At 34.3% G+C, this 23,077-nt stretch overlaps 1 protein-coding gene across 2 annotated transcripts; it reads right to left on the reverse strand.

The window, feature by feature from the left end:
* Positions 1-6,915: 6,915 nt before the first annotated feature.
* On the reverse strand, positions 6,916-21,088 carry LOC102617742 (kinesin-like protein KIN-7K, chloroplastic). Of its 2 annotated transcripts, none has more exons than XM_006492765.3 (24): positions 20,925-21,088; positions 19,844-20,111; positions 19,460-19,557; positions 19,097-19,186; positions 17,153-17,205; positions 16,435-16,500; positions 16,296-16,349; positions 16,112-16,171; positions 15,120-15,198; positions 14,680-14,747; positions 13,502-13,564; positions 13,190-13,294; positions 12,293-12,397; positions 12,018-12,125; positions 11,796-11,942; positions 11,096-11,278; positions 10,755-10,913; positions 9,596-9,826; positions 8,792-8,932; positions 8,582-8,707; positions 8,443-8,493; positions 8,188-8,235; positions 7,875-8,078; positions 6,916-7,670 (listed from the first exon to the last, which is right to left on the reverse strand). In XM_006492765.3, exons 2-24 carry the CDS (start codon positions 20,077-20,079, stop codon positions 7,137-7,139), a joined length of 3,009 nt encoding a protein of 1,002 aa, XP_006492828.1. In that variant the 5' UTR covers positions 20,080-20,111; positions 20,925-21,088; the 3' UTR covers positions 6,916-7,136. The 2 variants fall into 2 exon arrangements, with proteins under 2 accessions (XP_006492828.1, XP_015380895.1); XM_015525409.3 differs by lacking the exon at positions 20,925-21,088 and adding an exon at positions 20,651-20,894.
* Positions 21,089-23,077: the final 1,989 nt, after the last annotated feature.

The following is a 23,077-nucleotide window of genomic DNA, read 5'->3' on the forward strand; positions in this document are numbered from 1 at the left end:
ACTATTCATGATCCATCGCCAATTGGCTTCGGACCCAAACATTAACAAATACAAAAGAAAAAGAAACTATATATTATTATGCTTTCATATGCCAACCATAATAAACATTCATCCTATTATTGAAACAAATCTGAAACGCGCATAAACTAATCCGAAAATCGTTCTAATAAATTAGTAAAACGATACGTAATTAAAAAGCTTTGAACGGTTTTTTCTTTCTCTCTTTTTTTTTTCTTGAGTAAATTTATTGACAGATATTTTAATGATGAAAAATTATTAAAATGGTGAATAAAATTTGTTGGTATATATAGAATTAACCTCCTGATATTGATTTTTTTTTTTTTTCCAAATTCATTTTAAGAGAGCACGTCCTGACAACGAATACATCAGTTGGCTTTACAAGAGAAGGATGCTATACTTAGAAATCCCGAATAATGCTACAAACATTGTTGGATGATGGCAAAATTATACAAACATCCAAAATTGCTGACTATACAACTTTGGTGACACCTCTCGCGTTAAAAGTTGAAACCCTAAACCCAACTCTTATGTTTATCCACTTATAAGGAGTCTAATTGCTATAAAATAATTACCATAAATGGCATTTAAAGTGTGTTACACTTACATTTACACTTACATACTTTTATTAATTTTACTTATAAATTCTTAAATGAGTAATATTTACATATATATGAGTAACTATGTAGGTATAATTTCTAGAGTCTCTATTTAGTGCGGACGTAAGTAAATTTTAAAATTTAAATTAATTTGAGATTAAATAGTGTTGTTGACTAAAATGTAGTTTTAAAATATAACTAAACGATATATTCTATAGCCTAAAGTTACATTTCAAAATGTGTTGGTCGTCTACATTAGGACAACTTTGTTATTGTTAAAATAAAACTAAATGGCGTATGTATATAGCATGAAATCTCATTTCAAAACATGTTGGGCACATGCACTGGGGAAATATTGTGGATGGTTTTTATGTGAGACATACTTTATAGTAAAATACATAAAAATGGTTCTGCTAAGGAAAGCATATCTGTCACATTTATTTACAAAACAAAATTTCAATGTAATTAAACCCATTTTGAAGTCCAAAATTATCTTTAAATAGAGGGCTTTCACTTGGATTCCATCTCATCACCATCACCGTCTCTCTCTCAAAACACTTTCTTGTTTTCATCGTCAAAATTTCAGCATCCAGGCCTTTTTCTCTCTTTCTCTCCTTTCTTTTGCTCATCATTCATCATGGTGCAAGAAGATTCAAGCTCATTATCAGCTGAAAGCAAATCAACGCCAGCTGCTGCTGTTCCAAACCATGCTCATTACAAATGCAAAAACTGTTCAAGACGATTCAAAACCAACCGTGCTCGATGTAGCCATCAGAACAATCATCGACTAGCAAGAGAAATGAGGCTGAAACCATATGGTGCAGTGCTAGGTGCAGTCCTAATCCACCACATTCCTTCAGATGATGATATAGATGAGGTAAATGGGCCACCTTCATCAGCTGAGCCTGTAGCTGCACCCAAGGAAGGAACCGGGTCTCGTCAGAATCCGGCAAATGTGGCCAAGGTGGCTCAGACCAACATCAATGCAAAAGGAAAAGAACCTGCTGTACCTGTGACTATGAATAAGCAAAAAGCCAAAGCTCCTCTGGCCAAGCCAAAGGCCAAAACTAGCACTGCTAAGGAGGCCCCGGTTCTTGAGAAATTTGATCCGCAACAGCAGCCAAAGCTAAAGCCACAGTCACTGCCGGAGCCGCAGCAGGAGCAGGAGCTTTCCACAAAGGATTTACTAGGAGAATGGAGCCCTATGTATGTTGTAAGGGATAACGCCGAAGCTTCAGCCTCGTCTTGGGAGGTGACACTGGATCTTGTGTCTAGGGTTTCAGGGGCAAAGAATGATGATCTGGACTTGGAGTTGAAGCTTTGCTCTGAAAACAACGAGAAGGTGGACTTGGAGTTGAAACTAGGGTTTTGAATTTAAATCTCTGGGAGAAGAATCTCTACTGCCCTCTGATAGTTTTAGCTTTTGAGTCACAATAATTAATTTTCCTTCTGTTGCGCACTATCAAAAGCTTTATCATCCCCAACAAAACAATCGAGCTTGGAACCAAGAAATCGATTAATCATATCCAGCTCTGCGTTTCTTGGTGGGATAGGGAGTGAGCTTTGAATCAATTTTAAGTTTCTGTTGTAATGGAGTCTAGGGTTTGAGTTGTCGTTGTCTTTATGAAGGGTCTTCTTCAATGGTGTGTTCTTTAGAAGTTGGAGTTGTGGTCAGTTCTTTTAATTATGAGTCTTCAAATCAAAGAGATGTTTTCTCCCATTTGATGCAAGAAATTTATAAGTAATTGAATGGTGTTTCGTTTATTAATTTGGTAGTTAAATTAATGATTGTGCAACTCAAAATCAAAATTTTACGATCTTTGAGACACAAATTTTCAATGTTGCTTGCTCTATATATATAAATATATATGTCACATACAACAAAGCAGATGTTGAAGGAAATGAATGAGCCCTCAATTTTTTGCCATAGTTGATTGTATTATTTCATGTCACAATAAAGCTTTAGTTCTAAACATTGTAGTAACCTACAGAAGGATTTATGGTGTAAATTAAGTTCCCTCTCTTACAATAACTAGTGATAGTAAGTACTGCGTTATTAAGGCCCAAAGAGCTCCAACTAAGCCAGCTATGATGAAGAAGAAGAGTGATATGAATATATTAGTAATATTGGCCCTTCTTTGATGGCTACGGCATCTCTAGTCTAAATCTCCATTTTCTGTTTAAGAATTAGATTGTATTATATATCGTTAATTAAGCTTCACATAAGTTCTGATTATTATTATAGCACGTATATGTTCTTTAATTCTTCCTAATTCTTCTTTGTCAATGTTTTAAGAGCATGCATGGCACTAAATGAGTGCCTCAATTGGGCACCAGATGCTAGCTAGGTTTAACATACTGCGGTATAAAAGGATTAAAGAGACTTAATAACCATTCTTCTCTTTGAAGTTTCTTTCAACAACAGAAGCGTATTTTCGAATTGTCGATGTTCTACTGCTTATAAGCATGTATCCTTATTCAATTGATTGATGGGGATGGTTGTAGTGATTCAAATACATCTCTTCAACAAAAATCACAAAATAATTTCTAGCCACAAATCTACATTGAGATATTTAAATCTTAAAGATGATGAAAAAAAAATCAATTATATCCATTTTTATAATAGATAAAATTAGTCATCTACTTTTTGTGAAAGATTTGGAAAGTAATGATAATTCAATTATTTGGGATCAATTATAGTTAAAATTTACAACAGATTCATACGTAAGTATAAAAGCATGCAAGGGGTACATCATCATATTTTCAAAAGATTTGAGATCGATCTCTTAGTATATCTGCATAAGAAAATTGAATTTCAATAACTATCAAAGTATAAATTTGTCGTGATCTAAACGAACTCTTAACAATCATCAAACTGTAGATTTGTTGTGTTCTTGATAATCAATGAATTAGCACAACACACTTTTGTACGTGTGTGTGTGTACCTAAACCTTTTTACACTATGAATAGCCTCGTTTAGATTTAAAATGAATATATCGTTCATAAGCGGCATTTGAACATCAAATCACTTACAACATCATAAGAAATTTTTGCTAATTTAGGGTGCGTTTGGGATTGAAGTTGGACAGCTGTAGCTTAAAAGGTACAGTACTAAAGTGTTTGGTAAACACTAGCTAATCTTGGAAGCTATCTTAATATGATTTTTCACTTGTATGATAAAAATCTATTATATCTTTAACAATTTTGTCAAAATTATTATTAAAAAATGGGTAATTTATCGTCAGCCCCCAATTGTTTCGACATTTAGCACCGCGCACCCACATCTTTCGACTATGTGCACTGCACCCCCATTTCCGTCAAACCACCGTTAACTTAAAGCCAAACAAGGGTAAAATGATAAGTTCATATAACATTAAAATAATAAATAAAAAAACTAAAAGAAACACTCTTTTATCATTCTTTTTTCCCCCTTTTCTCTCTCTCTCTCGTTTCCTTTTTTCTTCTCGTCTTCTTCTTCTTCTTTCTTTCAATCTTCTTGGCATCTTTTTTCTTTCAATCTTCTTTCTTTTTTCCTTCTTCTTCGCCTTCATCTTCATCTTCTTCTTCTTTCTTTCTTCTTCTTCTTCTTCTTCTTTCTTTTTTCTTCTTCTTCTCATTCTTCTTCTTGCCTTTCACTGCAGCTGCTGCCAGTGTGATCTGCCGCCGGTGTGATCTGCCGTCGTCTTGAATCGACAACAACAAAATGGCGCATGCTGCGTGATCTGCCACTACTCGAAATCGTTGCCTCCACTGCTGCACGAAACCGCCGACGCCACTGCCTGAAGTTGCCGTCGTTCTCGCTGCCTCTATAATTTAATTTTTGTTAAATTAGTTTTAGGGTTTTTTAGTTTTGGTTCCTTTTGTTAAATTTTCTTGGTTTGGGTTTCTTTTGTAATTGAATTTTACAGTGAAATTTTGGTATAATTATCTTAGGTTTCTTGATTATTGGGTTTTGTTTGTTTTGGTGGGATTATTGGAATTATTTTGTAATCTACTAATAATTTGTGTTTAATTTTTTTCTTACCCTTGGAATCATGCCTTTTCTCTCATATTGGAGATTATCGGTTTTACAATTTTGTTATGATAATGAAACAAGAAAAAATCGTTTCAATATATTATTGAAAAAAAAACTGATATTATAATAATTAATTTTCATTCATAATGTAAATTTTATAAGTTATAGGGGTATTTTTGTACTTCAGATTCAACGCAATTCAAACTAAGGGTAGTATGGTCTTTTAAGTTAATAACAGTCTAAACAGTTAAATTAACTGATTTTTTGACGGAAATGGGGGCGCGGTGCACATGGTCGAAACTTGTGGGTGCCAGGTGCTAATGGTCGAAACATATGGGGGCTGACAATAAATAACCCTTAAAAAATTATATTTACTATATACTATTAACTTTTATTTTATAATTACAACTTTTTTTCCACAATAACTATAACTTAAAAGTTACAACACCTCAATCCCAAACAAACTCCTCTTAACCAACTAGCAACCACTACATCCCTTGTTAATTTGCATACAAAGAATTAATATAAATACTCAACTTACCGTCAATTTGCATAACTATATATGTTTACACCTTCCTAGTGGGTGGTCGGTCTTATTACAAATCATCAATTGTGAGATCAAGACATTTACAGTAAGTGATAATTAAGAAATTTATTGGCGACTCATCATCTTATTAATTACCTATCATAATTAAACCAACCCAGCAACTAAATAGAAATTAATTATGCATTTATTGCCTTTGAGAAAATATTGAATTACTATCCAGTACATAAAGGTTGTAGTTCGAGGAATTTGAAGCCATTTTCGATTATTTTATACACAAGAATCGAAAATGATCCTCTACCCTCACTGTGTGCAGTGTTTCAAATAATTGGACCCATTTGCTTGTTTCATCAAATTCTATGCCAAGACAACAAAGCAAATTAGCAGAGTGAGCGAGTGGACACAATCACACAACACAGCAGTGGTTCGTTCGTAATTGCTTTTGCACGTGACGTGGGGACAGTTTTGAGATTTTAGCTTGGTATTTTATTTTTCTTTTTAATTTTTAAACTGGGAAAGAGACAATTGATTTTCAAATAACGTCATCAAGTTTTGTAAATTTCGGTTACGTTTTCGGGTTTTGGCTTTCAGTTTTAAGGCCACGTGTCGTCAGCTTTAGGGTTAGAGCCAAACTAGAGAGAGACAAATTTGTTGTTTACCCGCTGATTAATCTAATCTAACGGCTTAATGGGGGGAAAATTAGACAAAGCAAGAGACTGAAAGAGGGCTGTTTAAAACAGCCTGTTTTCGTATTCGGATAATTCCAAATTACAGCAACTTTTTTCTTTAAAAAAATTTGTCTATTTATTGGATTTATATGATTTCTGTTTTCAAAAGTGAAGATAACCCACGTAAATTTTCTAATTTCACCATCAAAATTTCAATATTTAATTTTTTGGTTAAACTTCTTAAGTTACACAGTATGTTATTCAAATTATAACATAAAACTGAAAGAATAAATTGTAACACTTGAGAAATATAACAAGAAAATTGAAATGCTCAACTAAGACTTGAAATATATAACAAAATTGTTTAACGAGTAATAAATAATTCTAGAGCCACAAATATTTGTAAAAATTGACATGGTATAATATGATTGATTGACTGACTGAAAATATGTATAATAAAAATAAATCATATTGGTCATATCATATTTTTAATTCAACTAATTATAATATGACGCATTAATTTCCACAATAATATTTATAGGAAAGTATATATAATATTTAAAAAGGTTAATAACGATGCTGCTATATTAAAACTATTAATTTGTTTATGTAATTTGGTTTCTCATTTTTTCCAAAGGTGATTATTGGCCCGCGGTGTACAACAACAAAACGGCGATACCAAGCTCTTTTCGTTTTGGACCGTAATCTAGTGTTACGCAAGTTCAAGGCCCAGAAAGAAAAACCTCTTAATGCCCGTGGATAGAGATAAAATAACTACTCAACTAGTAATTAACTTGTAATTAAGCTTTTCCCTCTCTTTTTTCGATCGTTGAATCGATCAATTTTCAAAAATCAACTCAAATTATGCAAACGAAACGCCATCTCCTAAACGCTATTGACAAAAAGAAAAAAGAAAAAGAAAAGAAAAGAAATACACACGTGTATACACACGCCTTTTCCCATATTTTTTTTGTCCGTGTTAAATGCCGAGTTCATTCGTAATGGACATGTCATGTGAAGCCAACTTTGCCTTGTGCATAAATGCCTCTACAAATATATGCACAAAGAAACGAAGAAAACAGAAAATTGAAGACCCAATTGGTGAACATATCTGAACATGAAAAAGGAACCCTCATTTGGAATACACAACCCGACTCCAATACACACCAACCACAAATTTCTACACATCACCCACTCTTAAGCGAATCCTACTGGGAGCCCAATGTCATGATGCTGGATCATTCAAACAGCTATATATGATTTCATTAATTTAAATTCCCAAAACATTCGACTCACAGAGTTTCTCTTGTTGTCTCGGAACCATCAGTATCGGCTCCATGAGACTTCTTCAGCTTTGCCACAAGAACCCACATGTTAGCCAGTTCATTTTCCAGATAAGCTTCTCTTTTTTTGGATTCCTCGACCTTTCTTTGCAGCTCAACCTCTTGTTGATCCTTTTCCAAAAGAGCAGCTTCATATGAAACCTCTCTCTCCCGGCTCAGAGCCAACTCTCTCTTGAGATCCAAGGATGAGCCATCTTGGTTTTGTCTCTTGATCTGGCCATCTCTGCGGCCATTCCGTACTGCACTTGTTCTGCGCTGTGTTGGGGAACTCTTAGCAGCTGCTAGCTCAGCAGTTAGTCTCTCTTTATGATTCATAAGCTTAGCAACTTCTTCTGACAATGCCTTGAGCTCAACAGCAGCAGCTGAGGCCAGTCCTTTCGCATATGAACTCTCCTCTGACAATTTCTGGTTCCGAAGTTCTAGTTGTTCTTTTGCCTCTGTTAGTTCAGTGACTTTTCGATTCAATTCTTCAATCTCAGCAGCCTGATTGAGGGAAAAAAAAAAGAAAAAAAGGCAAGAGTTTAGCTGCAATGTTGATTGAAATGCCAATTTAAAATTTTGAACACCATGAATCAATGAAATTCAAGCCAATCACACAGAGTCCACAAAATTAATAGTCAGGCACAACTCCAACTGACTAACAAACGGTTTATAAATATCATGAACAGGCCAAGAGATGATATATACCTGCACTTGTAAACGTGAGTCTTCATTTATATCTTTCAACAATGCAATTTCTTTGTCGATTTGATGTTCTCCATTGAGGCTTTTTGCCTCAGCGAATCTTTGTGAATAACTGGCTAAAGGGCTGAAATTTCTCAACTCCAGTGCATCATTGAGCTGTTGCTTTAAGAAGCCAATTGTTTCCTGCAATCCTTCGCATTCGCAGATCTGATAGAATGTTTATGTCAAGTTAGAACTGGTCAGCAACATATCACCACAGCAAGGAAGTAATATCTATACATTTGATTTCGTACACATTGATAGATAAGATTTGCACCTTCTGATTCAGCTGCTCTTGAATTATACGGTTATCAGCGGCTTTAACCTGGAAAGCGAAGTAAACTCCAATGGTCAGATAAAATAAGAAACAACAGATGAAAACGATCAGTAAAGTCTGAAGAAATAAAGTTTATCATCTAATCACAAGTTTCTATTTTCAATTTGTAGAATTGTGGAAACACACTCTCAACATAATGTGTAATTGCTACTGAAACAATATTCTTGCCGTAAAAAGTACGGAAAGATTGATCACCTCAAGTTCAAAGGACTTCTCATTTAATTGTGCAGCCAGTTCAGCAAAAGACTGCACAGCACGAAACAACGAAGGCAATAAAGACAGACTTCAATGAGAGGCAAGTACCCACATCACTGATAAAGGAAGCCAAACTTACTTGAGATACTTCTGAGTTATCCATCGTGTTGTGTGAAGTCATGATAGAATCAGCAATTTGTTTTTCAAGCAAAGCAATTTGGTCATTCTTACCCTTGATTTCATCTCTCAACTTCTTGATCTCCACCTTAAATGAAATAGACAAAATGATGAATATTTCAGGCACATCAAAGCAGTAAGCAATGAAGATGATACATGAACAATATATTACCTGAAGTTGTTCTTTCTGAGGGTTTCTGGCAGCCTCCTCAGACAGTCGTTTCAAGGCACTTGAATGGAGTGCCACTTCTCCGGCCAAAATCTTCTGTTGCTCCCTTAGAAGATCAATTTGGTCAATTGTTTTAATGCTTGTCTGCAACAACCAATGGGAGGAACTTTAGACAGTAGACAATGCATAACGCATCCTTCTGAAAAAATAAATAAATAAACAAGGCTTGAACCCAAACCAGTAGATTCAAGAATCATTACGTATGGGACTCAGGTGGTTCAGGATAGATCTTATTAATCCCATTTTTGTATGCAGATAGACAAAGCCACATAATACTCACATGTGGGGGGTAACACCTTGTGTTGATAGGTTTTTCAAAAAATGTGGATCAGGTGGTTCAGGATAAATCTTATTAATCCCATTTTTGTATGCAGATAGACAAAGCCACATAATACTCAGGCGTGTGGGGTAACGCCTTATGTTGATAGGTTTTTCAAAAAATGTGGAAAAAATTGTCACTGCTTATTTTACAACTAAAACGCTTAAACAGAGATTATCAAAGACATAACATGTGGAGCCATATAGTAGCAAGTGTATGTGATGACATCGCACACACACAGCAAAAAAGGACGAGTAATAGTATTTCAGACCCTTTCATAGATGAATGAGTAGAAGTTGCAAGAAAGCAGTGCAGGTATTCTGCTCATTTGACTAAAACAATATCTGAGCATTCAAATGAAGACACCATAGACCTATCTGCTGCAAGGTAAATTCTCAAGTAGTGCACGAAAACAAAGTTAGGCTTACCGAAGGCGTCTCTTGTCCAAGGAAACTGTCTTCAGGAACTCCTCTATCATGTCTAGCATCAGAGAGAAGATCCGCTGATGGGGATGTTTCTGTAAGTAAAGATTGAGAAAGTCTGGATTCTGTACGAAAATTAATGCTTTCGGCTCGGGGGGTTGAAGGTGTACTGGTAGATTTAATTCCACTTGATTTGTCACTCGTGCTTGTCAATGGCCCCAAGCTACTATCTCGTTTCTGATAAAAAAACAGTAAATTCCTTCAGGTTCAAAATTAGCTAAACTTACAAAAAAAAAAAAAAACAAAATCCTGGAAATATAAGAAAGAAAGTGCCACGAGCATATTCAACCCAAAGTACTATTGAGGTCACATAATTTAAGCTAATAGATAATAACAAATTGCAACTAAATAGAACATAGATCATTAACAAACGACAATAAAGTTGGCCTCAAGTTCTTGTTCCAAACCTATGAAATAAATAGAAAAGTACAATTCCCCAAAAGAAAAAAAAAATACAAGTAATTTAAATCAAACTTAAAAACGCACATAAGCTTGGAGGATGACTAGGAAATAGAACACAAATCATAAATTTACCACTATAAAAAAAGGAAAGTTTAAGAGGTATGATGATTTGGTAGAAAAAATGATAAATAATAGCACATTAATATTTCCATGTTCCTCCTGTTTAAGGAATTCCGAAGTAGTATGAGCTAGATTAATTGCCGTGGAAATTGCACTCAACTGTAGCTCTTAATTGTGTATGATTCATCCTCAGGGAAGGCCCATAGGAAGAAATAGAAACAGGAGAAAAATGTGATATATTCATCATATTTAATCCCTTTTTACCTACATTTGAACAGGTTGGGATCTAGAAACAAACAAATTATATTTTTAATGGATGCCACCAATAATTTCAAGTTGTCAGTTTTTGCTTATTTACAGCAGCTAGTAAAGAGCAAAGCTACACTAGACATGGTTGCTGAATGTGGTATAAAGAGCAGATGCTGAAAAACAATATCTCTTTGTTTATCATTTTGGATGATTAAAGGGTAAAGATCCAGATCAAACCCTAAGATTGTTGTTCTTTGCTCAGAAAGTTATCGACTGCCAATGGGTATAAACTGATACACATCATATACAAAATAGCAATCCGCAATATACATACCCGTAACTTTAACCAGTTTAGCAGTCCATGCTTCCGAGTCTTTTTCTCCTCCTTACTTGTATCATCTGCAGTTTCAGCATTTCCTTCCAGAGAAACATACAAGTCAATGTTTTCGTCATCCAAGATTAAATCCCGCCTTCTGTGTGGTAGGTATGCAAGCTGCAAAGGTTTGTGTTAGATAACTATAATCAGACCAATTAAAGTTGAGAGAAGATCTTTTTTATGATAAGCACTCTGACCATCCAGCCCATAATGAAACCACTAATATTATTACAAGTAAATTAAAGTTCTAATATGAGGGTACAAATAACAAACAATTTGGGTAAAACCAATCATGGTACCTCTTCTTCCCCAAAGGAATGTCTCCTCCTTGGACCAGGGCGGTGAGGTACTCTCGGTGATTGGGAGGCCTTTGAAGAGACCAAAATTAATTTTGTCAATCGTTGTATTCTGCTCAACAAAGCCGATTTAGCATCTTCTTCTTCTTCCAATCTTGATTGCAGCTTGACTTGACCATCTTCTAGCTTTACACATCACAGTACTCAAAGTGAATGGTCATACACATCATTTCATTCTTTTTCAGATATCTCATACATGCTCAAGTGTTCACCATATGATATGTTGTCATCAGTTCATTGAATCTTAATCAGCATAATACAAGGTTTTTTGGAAACAAGAAAAAACTAGGACATTAAATGCAATTTAAAATAAGGGCAGAAAATTGGCCTTTTTCTCCCAACGGTCCACGAGACCTGACATTCAAAAGTTTCTACTAGGACTAGAAATTGAGAGTTATTATATTATACGAACTTAAAAATTCTTCACTCATCTTGACCATTTTACTTTTGCTCAAGCTCATTAATATTGTCTCCCCTTCATAGAACATATAAAACCCTGTAGGAAGCATGAAATAAGAAGACCATGATTTGTGCAAGAAATTTTTTTAGGTACCCTAACAGGCAAGATTTGAACTGCAAATGAACAATAAGTTAATTTTTCAACCGTAGCAAAAGCAACAAGCCCATCTAATAGTATGCTTACCTTTTGCTTTAAGAGTACAATATTGTCTTCTCCAATATCTGTCAGTTGAGGAACTGTCACAATACCCCTCTTCAATTGTTCCAACTCTTCCTTTAAAAGACGTATCTCATTTTGATACTTCTTAATAAGTGATTTCTCATCGATGATCTGCAGTTTCATTTTAGTTAATCACAAAATCTACTGAGTAGATATTTCAGAGATCCATCGTTTTAGGTAAAGTACCTTGTTCTGAGCTGCTAGAATTTCAATATGCTTTGCACGGTGAGCAAATTTCAACGTATTATGTGTTTCTTCAGAACTACTCGAGGAAGGAGTAACAGTGCAAATGAGCTGAAATTTCAGACAATGAAGACCAATGAACAAAGGATATCCTGGACAAGTAACAACTTTCCAAAAGAATAGGCTGCATGTGTATTTATATGTTCTACATTCACCCAGAATACATGCCATATGTCTTCTTAAAATGGATAAAAGTAGATAAATGTAATAGTGCTTACAGATACACGGCCATGACCACTCAATGAAGATTGTAGGAGCCGGGTTAATTTAGAGTCCCTATATGGTATATGAGTGGCCCTCCCATCTGTTAACTTCGAAATAACCTACAACAATTACAACATATATATCCCATGGTAAATTTATTTTCTATGATAATATCAAAACTCAGACAATGCATACCAGACCATCAGCTACAGCATGGTATCGTCTATAGATAGCTAGGAAGCAACACGAAAAAGTCACAATTCAATCAATTTGGTGTAATGAAAAAAACAGAAAAACATATTGACATCTAAAACCTGATTTTACTGTTACATAGCACAAAGGTATTCAGTGTTTTAATTCCATGAATTGATAAAACGCCTCGCAATCATCCTTATGTCATAAAAAAGGAAATATGCATCAATCAACCATGGCTTTGTCTCTCACTTAAATTTACTCTTGACTGTTTGGTTCCAAATCCAAGTACTTTCTGTGGCAACAAAGTTACAAGGACACAGCGGTGAGGAACGGTAAATTGCTATAATTACATTAAAATTTATAAATGCAACATCCACAAAAAAAAAATGTAAATTCATACAGTAATGCATATTGACTACCATCAATGGTCCATTAAGACATCAAATAAATTTACTTTAAATGATAGAAATTTCATTTAATAAGTCATTACCAAGTTACGTTAATTATGAATTTAGACGCAATCTCAACCGTTGAAAGCATTTATCCAACTATTCAACAATTGTGCACTTATTATCTCCCTGTGTGTCCGTCTGGATATTTGTTTATGCGTATACAGTCAATAGTCGATTTACAGATAAAAAAGGAAGTGCACAGAGGAAGCAAGGAAATTATAACCACCATCACTGCTTGTATAAGAATAATGCCAGAGAACTCACAGTTCCAAGAGTTAGCAGGCTTTTATTAATATAAGATCCTTCTTTCCTCCTCACACCAGTAGTTTCTGCCTTTGAGCTCTCAGAACCTGCCAGATCGATGAGGTGCTGCAGGTATAAGTAAAGTTTGGAAAAGTTAAACAAAATCATTGAAAATGGAATACATGGCAAGTAAAAAAAAATGTTCTATCAATACAAATAAAGGAAACACAAGAGTCTGTTATTTAAAAATTAAGAGCAGATTGAGACCAGAAACTTAATAGGTAACCAACAATGAACCAAAGACAGTGTTGAGAACAAGGCCTTAGAAATTACCAGTTGAGATAAATTTACAGCTTCCCCTGCACTATTTTCACCACAAGGACTGCTCTCTATTGTCTTTACAGAAAGAAGTGGGAACAAAATTAGTTGATACGAAGACAGGAATAAGTAATTTAATATGCACACTGGCAAATGGTGAAGGGTAGATTAAGTGTCCCAAAACACTATAGCAAGAACAAGATAACCCTGTCTGACATGAAATAGCAAATGCACTGAGGAAAAAGACATGGACATCATGTCTTACAGGTAATTAAAAGCTAAAAACAAAGTCAAAGGACTTCCATATCATGTAGATATTGATTAAAAATATGACTTGACATATTCTCACCTAACGATAGATAAGGTTTTGGTATCCATTGATTTGCAAATGTAATGCTACAAAAACTTTCAAAAAACAACAAAGGATTTTAACACCTGGTGTTTGTCCACAAGAGGACAGCCTAGCTGGGTTCATTTCTTGAGGTGAAAGACCCTCGCACCAATGTTGGAGAGAGATATTGGGGTGGGTTGCATGGTAATTGATTATTTTGGGGGGGTGGGGGGGAGGGGAAGCACCCGAGGTTATGCAAATGGTGAGAGACTCAACAACATGTTTTATATCATAGAAAATCAATATGATGTTATATAAATGGAGAAATATCACTATATCTTACACATAAAGAATGTGGTATTGGATCTTTGAGCCAAATTCTGAATCTTCTGGGAGAGTAATCAAGTGAAGACTAAGATAATAAATAAGTGGTTGTAATTATTAACTACATTCGTGCCACACAAAACAACAGTTGGGCAATATATGGAACCACTAACAGAGGACCAACAGAAACTATAAACTGTATATTATCATGCCAAATAATAGGGTCATGGGTCCTGTGATGCAATATTATGACCATCACATTAGCACACATGAAAAGAAATGAATGACATAGTATGTAATATGTCTGTTTTGGACCACGTTTTTTGTGGAAGAGCATCTAGGATGAGAGATATGATCATATGAGTGGTTGGGTGGATGAACGAATACATGCACGTGTGTGTGTGTCCATGTCTGTAACTGTCACTTGAGGCAAACAGTCTCATTTAGTGAGATGAGCAAGTTAAAAAGGCAATAGGAAAAAGCAATTCCAAAAAATTCAAATTTACATTCTGCTTCCGGCATTATAAAGCATGAGTACCAGTGTAAATATTGTATGGCTCCGACTGCTTAGTAAATTGAAATTTGTGGACCCAACATGTCTGTGCTCTGTTGTCAAAAACCAACATCTAATCACTATGTCTGAAGCAAATTTCACAAACAGTATTATAGAAGGGAAAAAAAAACATTAACTGGAATGCGATTTATGACCAGTAAACAATGCACGGTAACCAGCTATTTAAACAGCTCTAACAATATAAACCAGTGATAACAAGAAATATAAACCACTCTTTCTATATTAAATTACTTCAAAAAGATTGTTGATACTAGTTCTGTCAAAATATGCTTTCTAAAATGTTGAGTATGTGAGCAAGAAACTCTATCCAAGCATGATCCAACACCACTGTTGTTTAATCATTTTATCTTTTTTATTTCAATCTATTTCCACTGGTGGCAAAACAAAATAGGAAAGCAATTTACCTTCTCCAGCTGCAATAAGGGACAGCGCATGAGCAGGGGATAACACAACTTCTTCCTTTACACCTTCAACAAAGGTTCCCTACAACCATCAATTAATTCATAAATGAATCACACACTTTCTTACATCTAGCCAACCAGGATTTAGATAAAATAATGTTTCTGTTACAGAAATATAAACTAAATAAAGAAAACTCAGTAATGTTGATTTTTTTTATTTCACAGGCTCTATCACAGAGGAATTCGAGACAAGTATATTTCCATACATGAGCATGATAAGTAAATAAAAAAGCATCATCCTTTTAGAAGAAAAACAGTATATGAGAGCACTATTGAAGACTGACAATGCATAGTCCGTGCATGTTCCTAAAGCCTTGGGCATGGTATATTCATCCTTAATGCAACTTCAATGATAATCCCAGGCCAAGATAAGCTAACTTCATGCTGCTTTTAGAAGGTAATCACTTACAAATTGCATAGTGTCAGTTTTTAATATCTTTAAGGCTGGCGCTACGTTACGTTTAACGTAACGTACGCCACACACAGCAACAGTTGTGGGCCCCGCCACGAAAACTGTTGCTGTGTGTGGGACGTACGTTACGTTAAATGTAACATGGCGGGACCCTATCTTTAAGGTTCCCATAAAAGTTTTGAAAGATAAGGAAAGATAAGAGGAGTACTGAGGACTCTAACTATGACTTACAAATAAAATCAATTACTTTCACCGCTTAACTATGGAGGTATATGACCATAAACCTTTCTGGGTCTCAAGTTCATTATCCACTTGATGTTGGTAGCTAAAGTCCAACAGGAATATCCAATTGATAAAGTTTCCATCTTCAATTTGCTATGGTTAAAAGAATTTTGTATGAATCATCGTATGTGATATCAAAGCAAAAGAGAGAGGTAATGAGAAAATACCAGTCATGATGTATAGTGCAGTTACAAGGTGACAGTAACCAATAGAAACAGATCAGATACTGATAAATGGGTACCTGAGAGTCCTCTCTAATCCTTAAATTCTGTCCTGCTGGATTCAACAAGTCATTTACAACCTGAAAATGTAGGAAACCTTAAAGGATAGTAACGAATCATGACAGCTATGTTGTTTGAAAGGCTGTAACAAAAAATGAGCACCATTATTAAACAAGTAAATTGCAGAGCAGGGAAGAAGCTCACCTCATTATAAATCTCCAAGTATGAAACTCGAAGAAGAAATTCTCGATTTGGAGTCTAGGAAAAATCAATTTTTTTCTTCAGTATTATAACAAAGAAACTAATACACTAAGTTCTCTAGTAAGTATCCCATTAAAAGTACCTCTTGAATAATACTAAAAGCATCTTTCACTGCCAATGGAATAATTCCAGGGGACCTCTGATCACCCTGCCATTAACATGTTAGCAATGTAAGTATAATGGTAATGTTTTTGAGAAAGCAAAACTCATTGCTTGACAAGTCACTAGACACTACATAACAAATCTATCCACCACATCATAATATGATTAGCAAACAAATATTTAGAGAACAGCACATGTCACATTAACAACGTTGGTACCATATACATGCAGTTCTGAGTTTGTAAGCATCAGTTTGGATTTGATGCACTGGGTTACAAACAGAATAACCTTCAATATAGCACAAACATCACCCTCAGTAAATGCACTATTGATACAGAATATTTTTTCAAGAGTTCAAGAATGATAAGAAGCAAAGACAAACATTAAAAAAAGTTAAAATACAAAGGACCAAAAGTGACTCATTCATAAGATTTGGCTCAGAGAAGAATGTAAATTGTAACTTTTAACTTTATCAATGACTTATAGGGTAGAAAAAAGATGCTGCAGTGCAGGAACTTGAAAAGTTGACTCAGGCAAAAAATTACTTTTCTTTACCAACTCATAAACCAATGCTGTCAACCTAAACCTATTTTCTACCAGGAAAAAGCAGTTCTACTATGCATCAGGGGAAGATAAATCAAATGTGTACTAGATAAACAACATATTTTACAAAGAGGTAAACCGTTGTATATTCTTACATGCATTGTGTGAGTCTTCCCACTGCTCGTCACACCATATGCAAATATGGTTCCTGTTCAGGTGGGGAAACACCAAGTCAATACTTCGTAAAGTTTTGTACTATTTTAGAAGATTACTAAATCACAAATGCAAAAACTTTTAAAAACTGTATTTACTCCTTGCCCATGTAAACCACCGCACCTCAGGCCTTTGGCAACAATCAGTCAACAGTTGTTGCCAGAGCAAAGTATTAAGTGCATAGGTAGCATATCAAAATATGGCCAGAAGCAACCAACTTGGTACTTCAGCCACATTTGTCCTCAAGCTTAGTGGTTAGAAGGTAGCTTCTAAATTTGGACCTATTCACTATTAGGTGCCAATCTACTAATGCCAACAATCCAGTATGCAAAAAACATAAAAATACTAGGAAAAAAATTTATAACTGCACTCCTGAAGCTCTAGATGTGTTCCTCTGGAATTTGGTCAATTAAATTGACATTTCTACCACAAGAAAAAACTAGAAGTTTATTAGTTACAGTCTTATATGACAATGAATAACACAATAATATAAATTGTGATATAATGCATTTTGCAGGCAGATAAACAAAACTACAACCTTCTAGGAGAAACTAACGCCAGGTAAAGAGCTAGTTGCAGACTAATCTGAAAACCCAATTTGAAGTTGAATCCAGAGATCCCAGCTCATTAGTGAGGAACAGCTTGTTGTTCAAACATTACTTGTCATGGCATGACTATTAATGAACTGTACACGATAGCCAAAGGTCGGTGAAACCAGATGATACTTGGGCTACAGTTATACTGTGAAATGTGTATTATTCCAACCAAAATTCAACTGCCTCTTTTTCTTCATCACTTCCTTTATACTGCTAAATCTGGCAATGCTATACCTTAGGCAACGGTTTTTAATGGACCTATCTTCCTAATTGGGGAGGAGGTGGACCAGAGCCTAAATTCTTATTTGGTCCAATGATTTTACTTTTTGATGTAAACTGATTACAAGAGGCCTTGGGATGATCTTTTTCTATTTAGTTTCTTCATTTGATAACATCCTCCATTGTTCCACTTTAATCCCTTAGTAAATTTAGGCATAACATAAGAACATAAGTTACAAGTTACAAGATTTAAAAAATGTGAAAATTATGAAGTAACAAGTCCAATATCCAATGTCCTATTAATCCAGTTATTGAAAAAAAAAAAAAAGTTAATCTTTAATTTTAATTCCATTTTTCTGGAACTTAATAATTTACTTTTTAGAAGGATAAAAATGAAACCAATTCACCGTGCCCTCTTTCTACAAAGTAAAATCCTAGAAAACAAAAGATTTATCATCAATTTCCATTTCTACTTCTTGGGCTTCAATATTTTACTTCTCAAAAAGATTAAAACAACTTCAATTCACCGTGCTCTTTATTTATAAAATCATAAGAACAAAGAATCATCATCAATTTTCTCTCCATTTATTGTACGACTATGTTTTCCTTTCTAAAGTATCAAAACAAATGTCATTCACTTTTTGATTCTCTATCCAGGCATTTTACTTATTGATATCAAATACTCTCTAGACTATAAAAACTTTTTTGCAATTTAGTACAAGGCTATTTCTACTCTCTGAAGCATCATATGTCACAAATTCGATAATTTTTTATTGCATATCATTGTGTCTTTGTCTTGCTTTATAAAATATTAATGATGATAACCCCATGTAGTACTTGCAGGTAAGTAATTCACAAATACAAAATCAATTTAGCCCAGGCCAATCTGAATTCCTGATCATGCCCCTGGTCAGTGATTGAATTATTTCATTTTTCTGGTTAACTATGAGAGGCAGTGGCAAAAGAGAACCCAAAATGATTCCATGAGGTAAACAAAAATCTCAGAAAGATTCATTGAAAAAAGAGTTGCAAGATATACGTTTGCCAAGCATAAGGATTGTCATAAATTACCATTGATGCCATCCATTGCACCACTGACAACGTGCTGCGCAGCAATATCGTAAACATGACGGGTAGTGGTAGTAGGGCCAAACACCCGATCTAGAAGCATTTAAGAAAAAACAATGAACTTAAAATCAAATATGAACAAGTTAAATATATCATAATTCCCACATTTGTTTTCCTCCCAGAAAAAGAAAGTGGAAACAGTAATTCTACTAAAATCTATTATATAACGGGATATAGATCATATGAGTCACAACATTCCATCCGAGCATATGAGTGAGTCACTTGAGCATGTTTCAAGCTTTTCATCAACAAGTTATGCGGCCAACCACAGTATGTAATTCCACTAAAGACTATTTAATAACTTACCATAGGCATAAGCTATTGATGGATTATCTTCATTCCGCAAAATAGTTTCTCCATCTGCGTACCACGCAATCTCCTCACCTTGCCGAATCTCCCTAGGACTACAGAATGCAATAACAACAATCAATTTTCAAGCACTCTTCAAAAAAATACAACAAAGTAAATTAAAAGAAATAAGTTCATGAATCCTTAAGAGTTCATGACCAAGGGTATATGTTTTAGTTGTTGTGCTTCTGCGTAATTTTAAAAATTTTTTAAAGCACTACAGCTAAAGTGACCAACTTTTAGTGAATCTTCAATACTTCTAGAGAAAGTGCACTAAAAGGGCACTTAAATATAACTTTATTACCCGAACCTAGACAAAATGAAAGTAAAATGTAAATGTACCTTAGTGGACGGAACCGGACAGTCACTGTAACATTTTCTTTGGATGATGGATTTTCAGTGTAGTAGTACTGCGGCTTACTTCGAGCTGATGAAGAAGCAGGTGAACTCTGACCATCAATAGACGTTTCTAGAAACCGCTTGGAAGACGATGTCGTTGAAGAAGATGGAGAATTAGCAGCTTTTAAGCTGCTCGAATCGAGTAATCTCTTTGATTTCGATCCGCGTCTTGACGACATTGCTACTCACATATCAATTCTTCTTCAACACGCTAAAAACAAAAAATAACGGTCAGAAACTTTAAATTGGCTTTCGAGTCAGTCAGCAAATTCCAAAAAGAAATTAATCTTTTAAAAATTTTATCTAGACATTTTCTAGGACAGTTTATTTTTTAGAAAGAAAAAATCAATTATCCTAAATTCACGCGGAAATAAGAAAGGAAAAGAGCAATAAAAACACTCCGCTTAATTTCGAGTTGACTTTCTCTCTTTTAAGATATTTTCCTTCTTCTCTGTTTGGTAGCCGAGAAAATTAAAAACAAACAAACAAACAACTTCAAGCACTCAGCTTAATTATAGTTGACTTCCTTACTTCTACAAATTCTACAGTCTCTGTTTGGTTACCGAGAAAATTCAACAAACTAAAAAGAAAAAAAAAATTCAGCGGAAATGTCCAGTCAATCAACCGAGTTGAATACTTGAATACACTTGAGGACCTATTTTTTTTTTTTTTCTGTTCTCTATTTTGACTTTTTGCGCAATTTTAAAGAGAAAATAATAAAGAATAAATATATTTGTGGAGGTTGCTCACCTGGAGAGAAAGAGAGAGAAGAGTAGAAAGGAGGAGGAGAATCAAAGCATTGTGGATAAAATGGAGGCAGCATGCATGAGTGAGTGAATTTATATACACACACACATATATATAATGAAAAATCTTTATGGAGATTGGAGTTTAGAGAAGCGTAGATCTATGGAAACAGAAAAACAAGAAGAACATCATCATCGTCACTCATTAGTAGTAAGTGAGTCAGTGAGAGAATTTTTTTTGCTCATTTGGTAAAATTAGATGTTAAATTATTGCTTGCCTTGGAAGCGATGCGATGCTATGCCCTGCCTATGCCCCCTTCTTCGTCAAAGGCAAAATGCCTCATTCGCAATTCACCCACCTTTTTGCCATTTTAGACCCAAAAAAAATGGAAAAATGCAAAAACAAAAATTGCCAGTCTAGCAGCCTAACCCAGTTAGTGACAGTGTGCTTCCTATAATAATAGGACGGGAATCGTGGGGCCGTGTTATTTTTGTTTTTTCTTTTAACTACTTTTCAGTTTTTACTTCTTTGTTTTTAACTTTTTATTAATAAATCTTTTTAATCCAAAAATGAAAAATCCATTACAACTCCTATATTATTTTAAAATTACTGTAAAATAAAAAACCACCTAACCATGTCCAAAGTAATTTTTAAACAATTTCATTTGATTAACCATCCAGGGTTTAAATCTTGAAAGAAGTAAATACTTAAAAATTTAAGTCGAATTTTACTTGTCCTTTTATGTTTTACCTTTTAAAATAATTAAAATAAATAACTATTGACACATAATAATTACAATAACATCATATTATATATCACGTCACATTAGTCAAAATATAAGTTTACTTAGTGTCTCAATTATATAAGTACAAAATAATGTAATAAGATGAAGCGCACGATTTTATTATTTTATTAAAATATCAATGTGTTCTTCAAGTGAATAATGGCAAAAATCCCTTTTATTATTATTTTGTGTGAGTCCTAACAAATAGCAGTTGATAAGTGAATTTTTTTTTGTTGTAAACTGTTTTTATCCAACAGAAACGGAAATATTGTACCATCTTGTTGATATTTTACCTTATTGAATTAATTAATTATTCCTCCCAAGAAAATTTTTATTTATTTATTTTGTTTATTGCTAATTTTGAGCGCACAGACTGAACGGTCAAGCTACGGCGTGCACCCTACGGGCACGATGAAAAACACGGTCACAGGACTTTCGTGCACGGTGGGTCCCCGTTGAATTTTGCTACGTGTCAACAGCAGAGTGGGTGTTTCTGGCTTACGGACTATTTTTGTCATTTACTGCCTGCTGAAAACTGCTTTACTGTTAATTTACGATGGGACCAATTTGTGCGTTTCGTTTACGGGTGTCAAAACTGCTTCGCTGTCAATTTACGATGGCAAATTTTCACTCAACCCCTTACGTTTGGCAAATATACTGAACCTGAAACTTCATTTCAAATGTTCCTCAAGAATTAGAGTAGCTATCAAGTTGCACCAAGTTATGATATTTAGGTAATTTTATTTATTTATTAGTTTATTAATTTGGGACAAGGTTATTATAATCACAAATGAAATGAGAATGTAGTAACACTTTTCCTCTAAAGAATAAACTCGCTACAAAATCCAAATTTTCTTCAGCTAAACACCATCTATATTTATCTTTATCTAAGATTTTCACGGGACAATATGAATTTTAAAATTTGATATTGACAATCAAATCAATTTTATTCACTTCATTAAGTCGGTTTTTTTTCACTAGATTTGGAAAGATTAAAAGAGTAGAGAAAAATATTAAGAGAGCTTTGTTCTTCAAACTGCCATGAGATAAAATTAGTTGCATTCCTTAAAAAGACAAAAATAAAACAAGAACAAAAAATTATTAAATTAATGTCAAATAATTTTTAGCGACCTTAGAAAGTGATGTGAGGTAGAAAATTGGCATTATTGGATATCCTTCCATGAACTCCACATTTTAATAGAATAAATAGTGTCACAACATGTTTATTACGTATTCCATTTATATAATTTGAGCATAAAGGTGAATGAAGTTCGAGACTTAACATATTACAAACCCTAATTTTTTTTTAATTAATTTTTAACCTTTATCTGCTTGCACTTCCACTAGATAGGAAAAGAAAAGGGCCATTTTAGAACAAAAAGGATTCCTTTCCTCCTGTCTTGGCTAGCAGGTAACTGCTACTCTGATTATTTCTTGTTTTGTTCTTATTTTTCATGAGTAGGATTTTGAGAATCTAATTTTTATAAACCAACAAAAAGTGGACGCCTCTACAGCCACGGAGTCAACTGGTATCCCTAACCCACTATTCTATTTATAAATTTATTCTTTTTACTTTAGGGATCTAAAGCTCCATATTTCTAACCTCTCCCATGTTTTTTTTTTTTTGAAAAGCTAACCTCTCCCAT

Source organism: Citrus sinensis, chromosome 6 (assembly GCF_022201045.2).
Source record: "Citrus sinensis cultivar Valencia sweet orange chromosome 6, DVS_A1.0, whole genome shotgun sequence".
In the NCBI taxonomy this organism is placed as follows: Eukaryota; Viridiplantae; Streptophyta; class Magnoliopsida; order Sapindales; family Rutaceae; genus Citrus; species Citrus sinensis.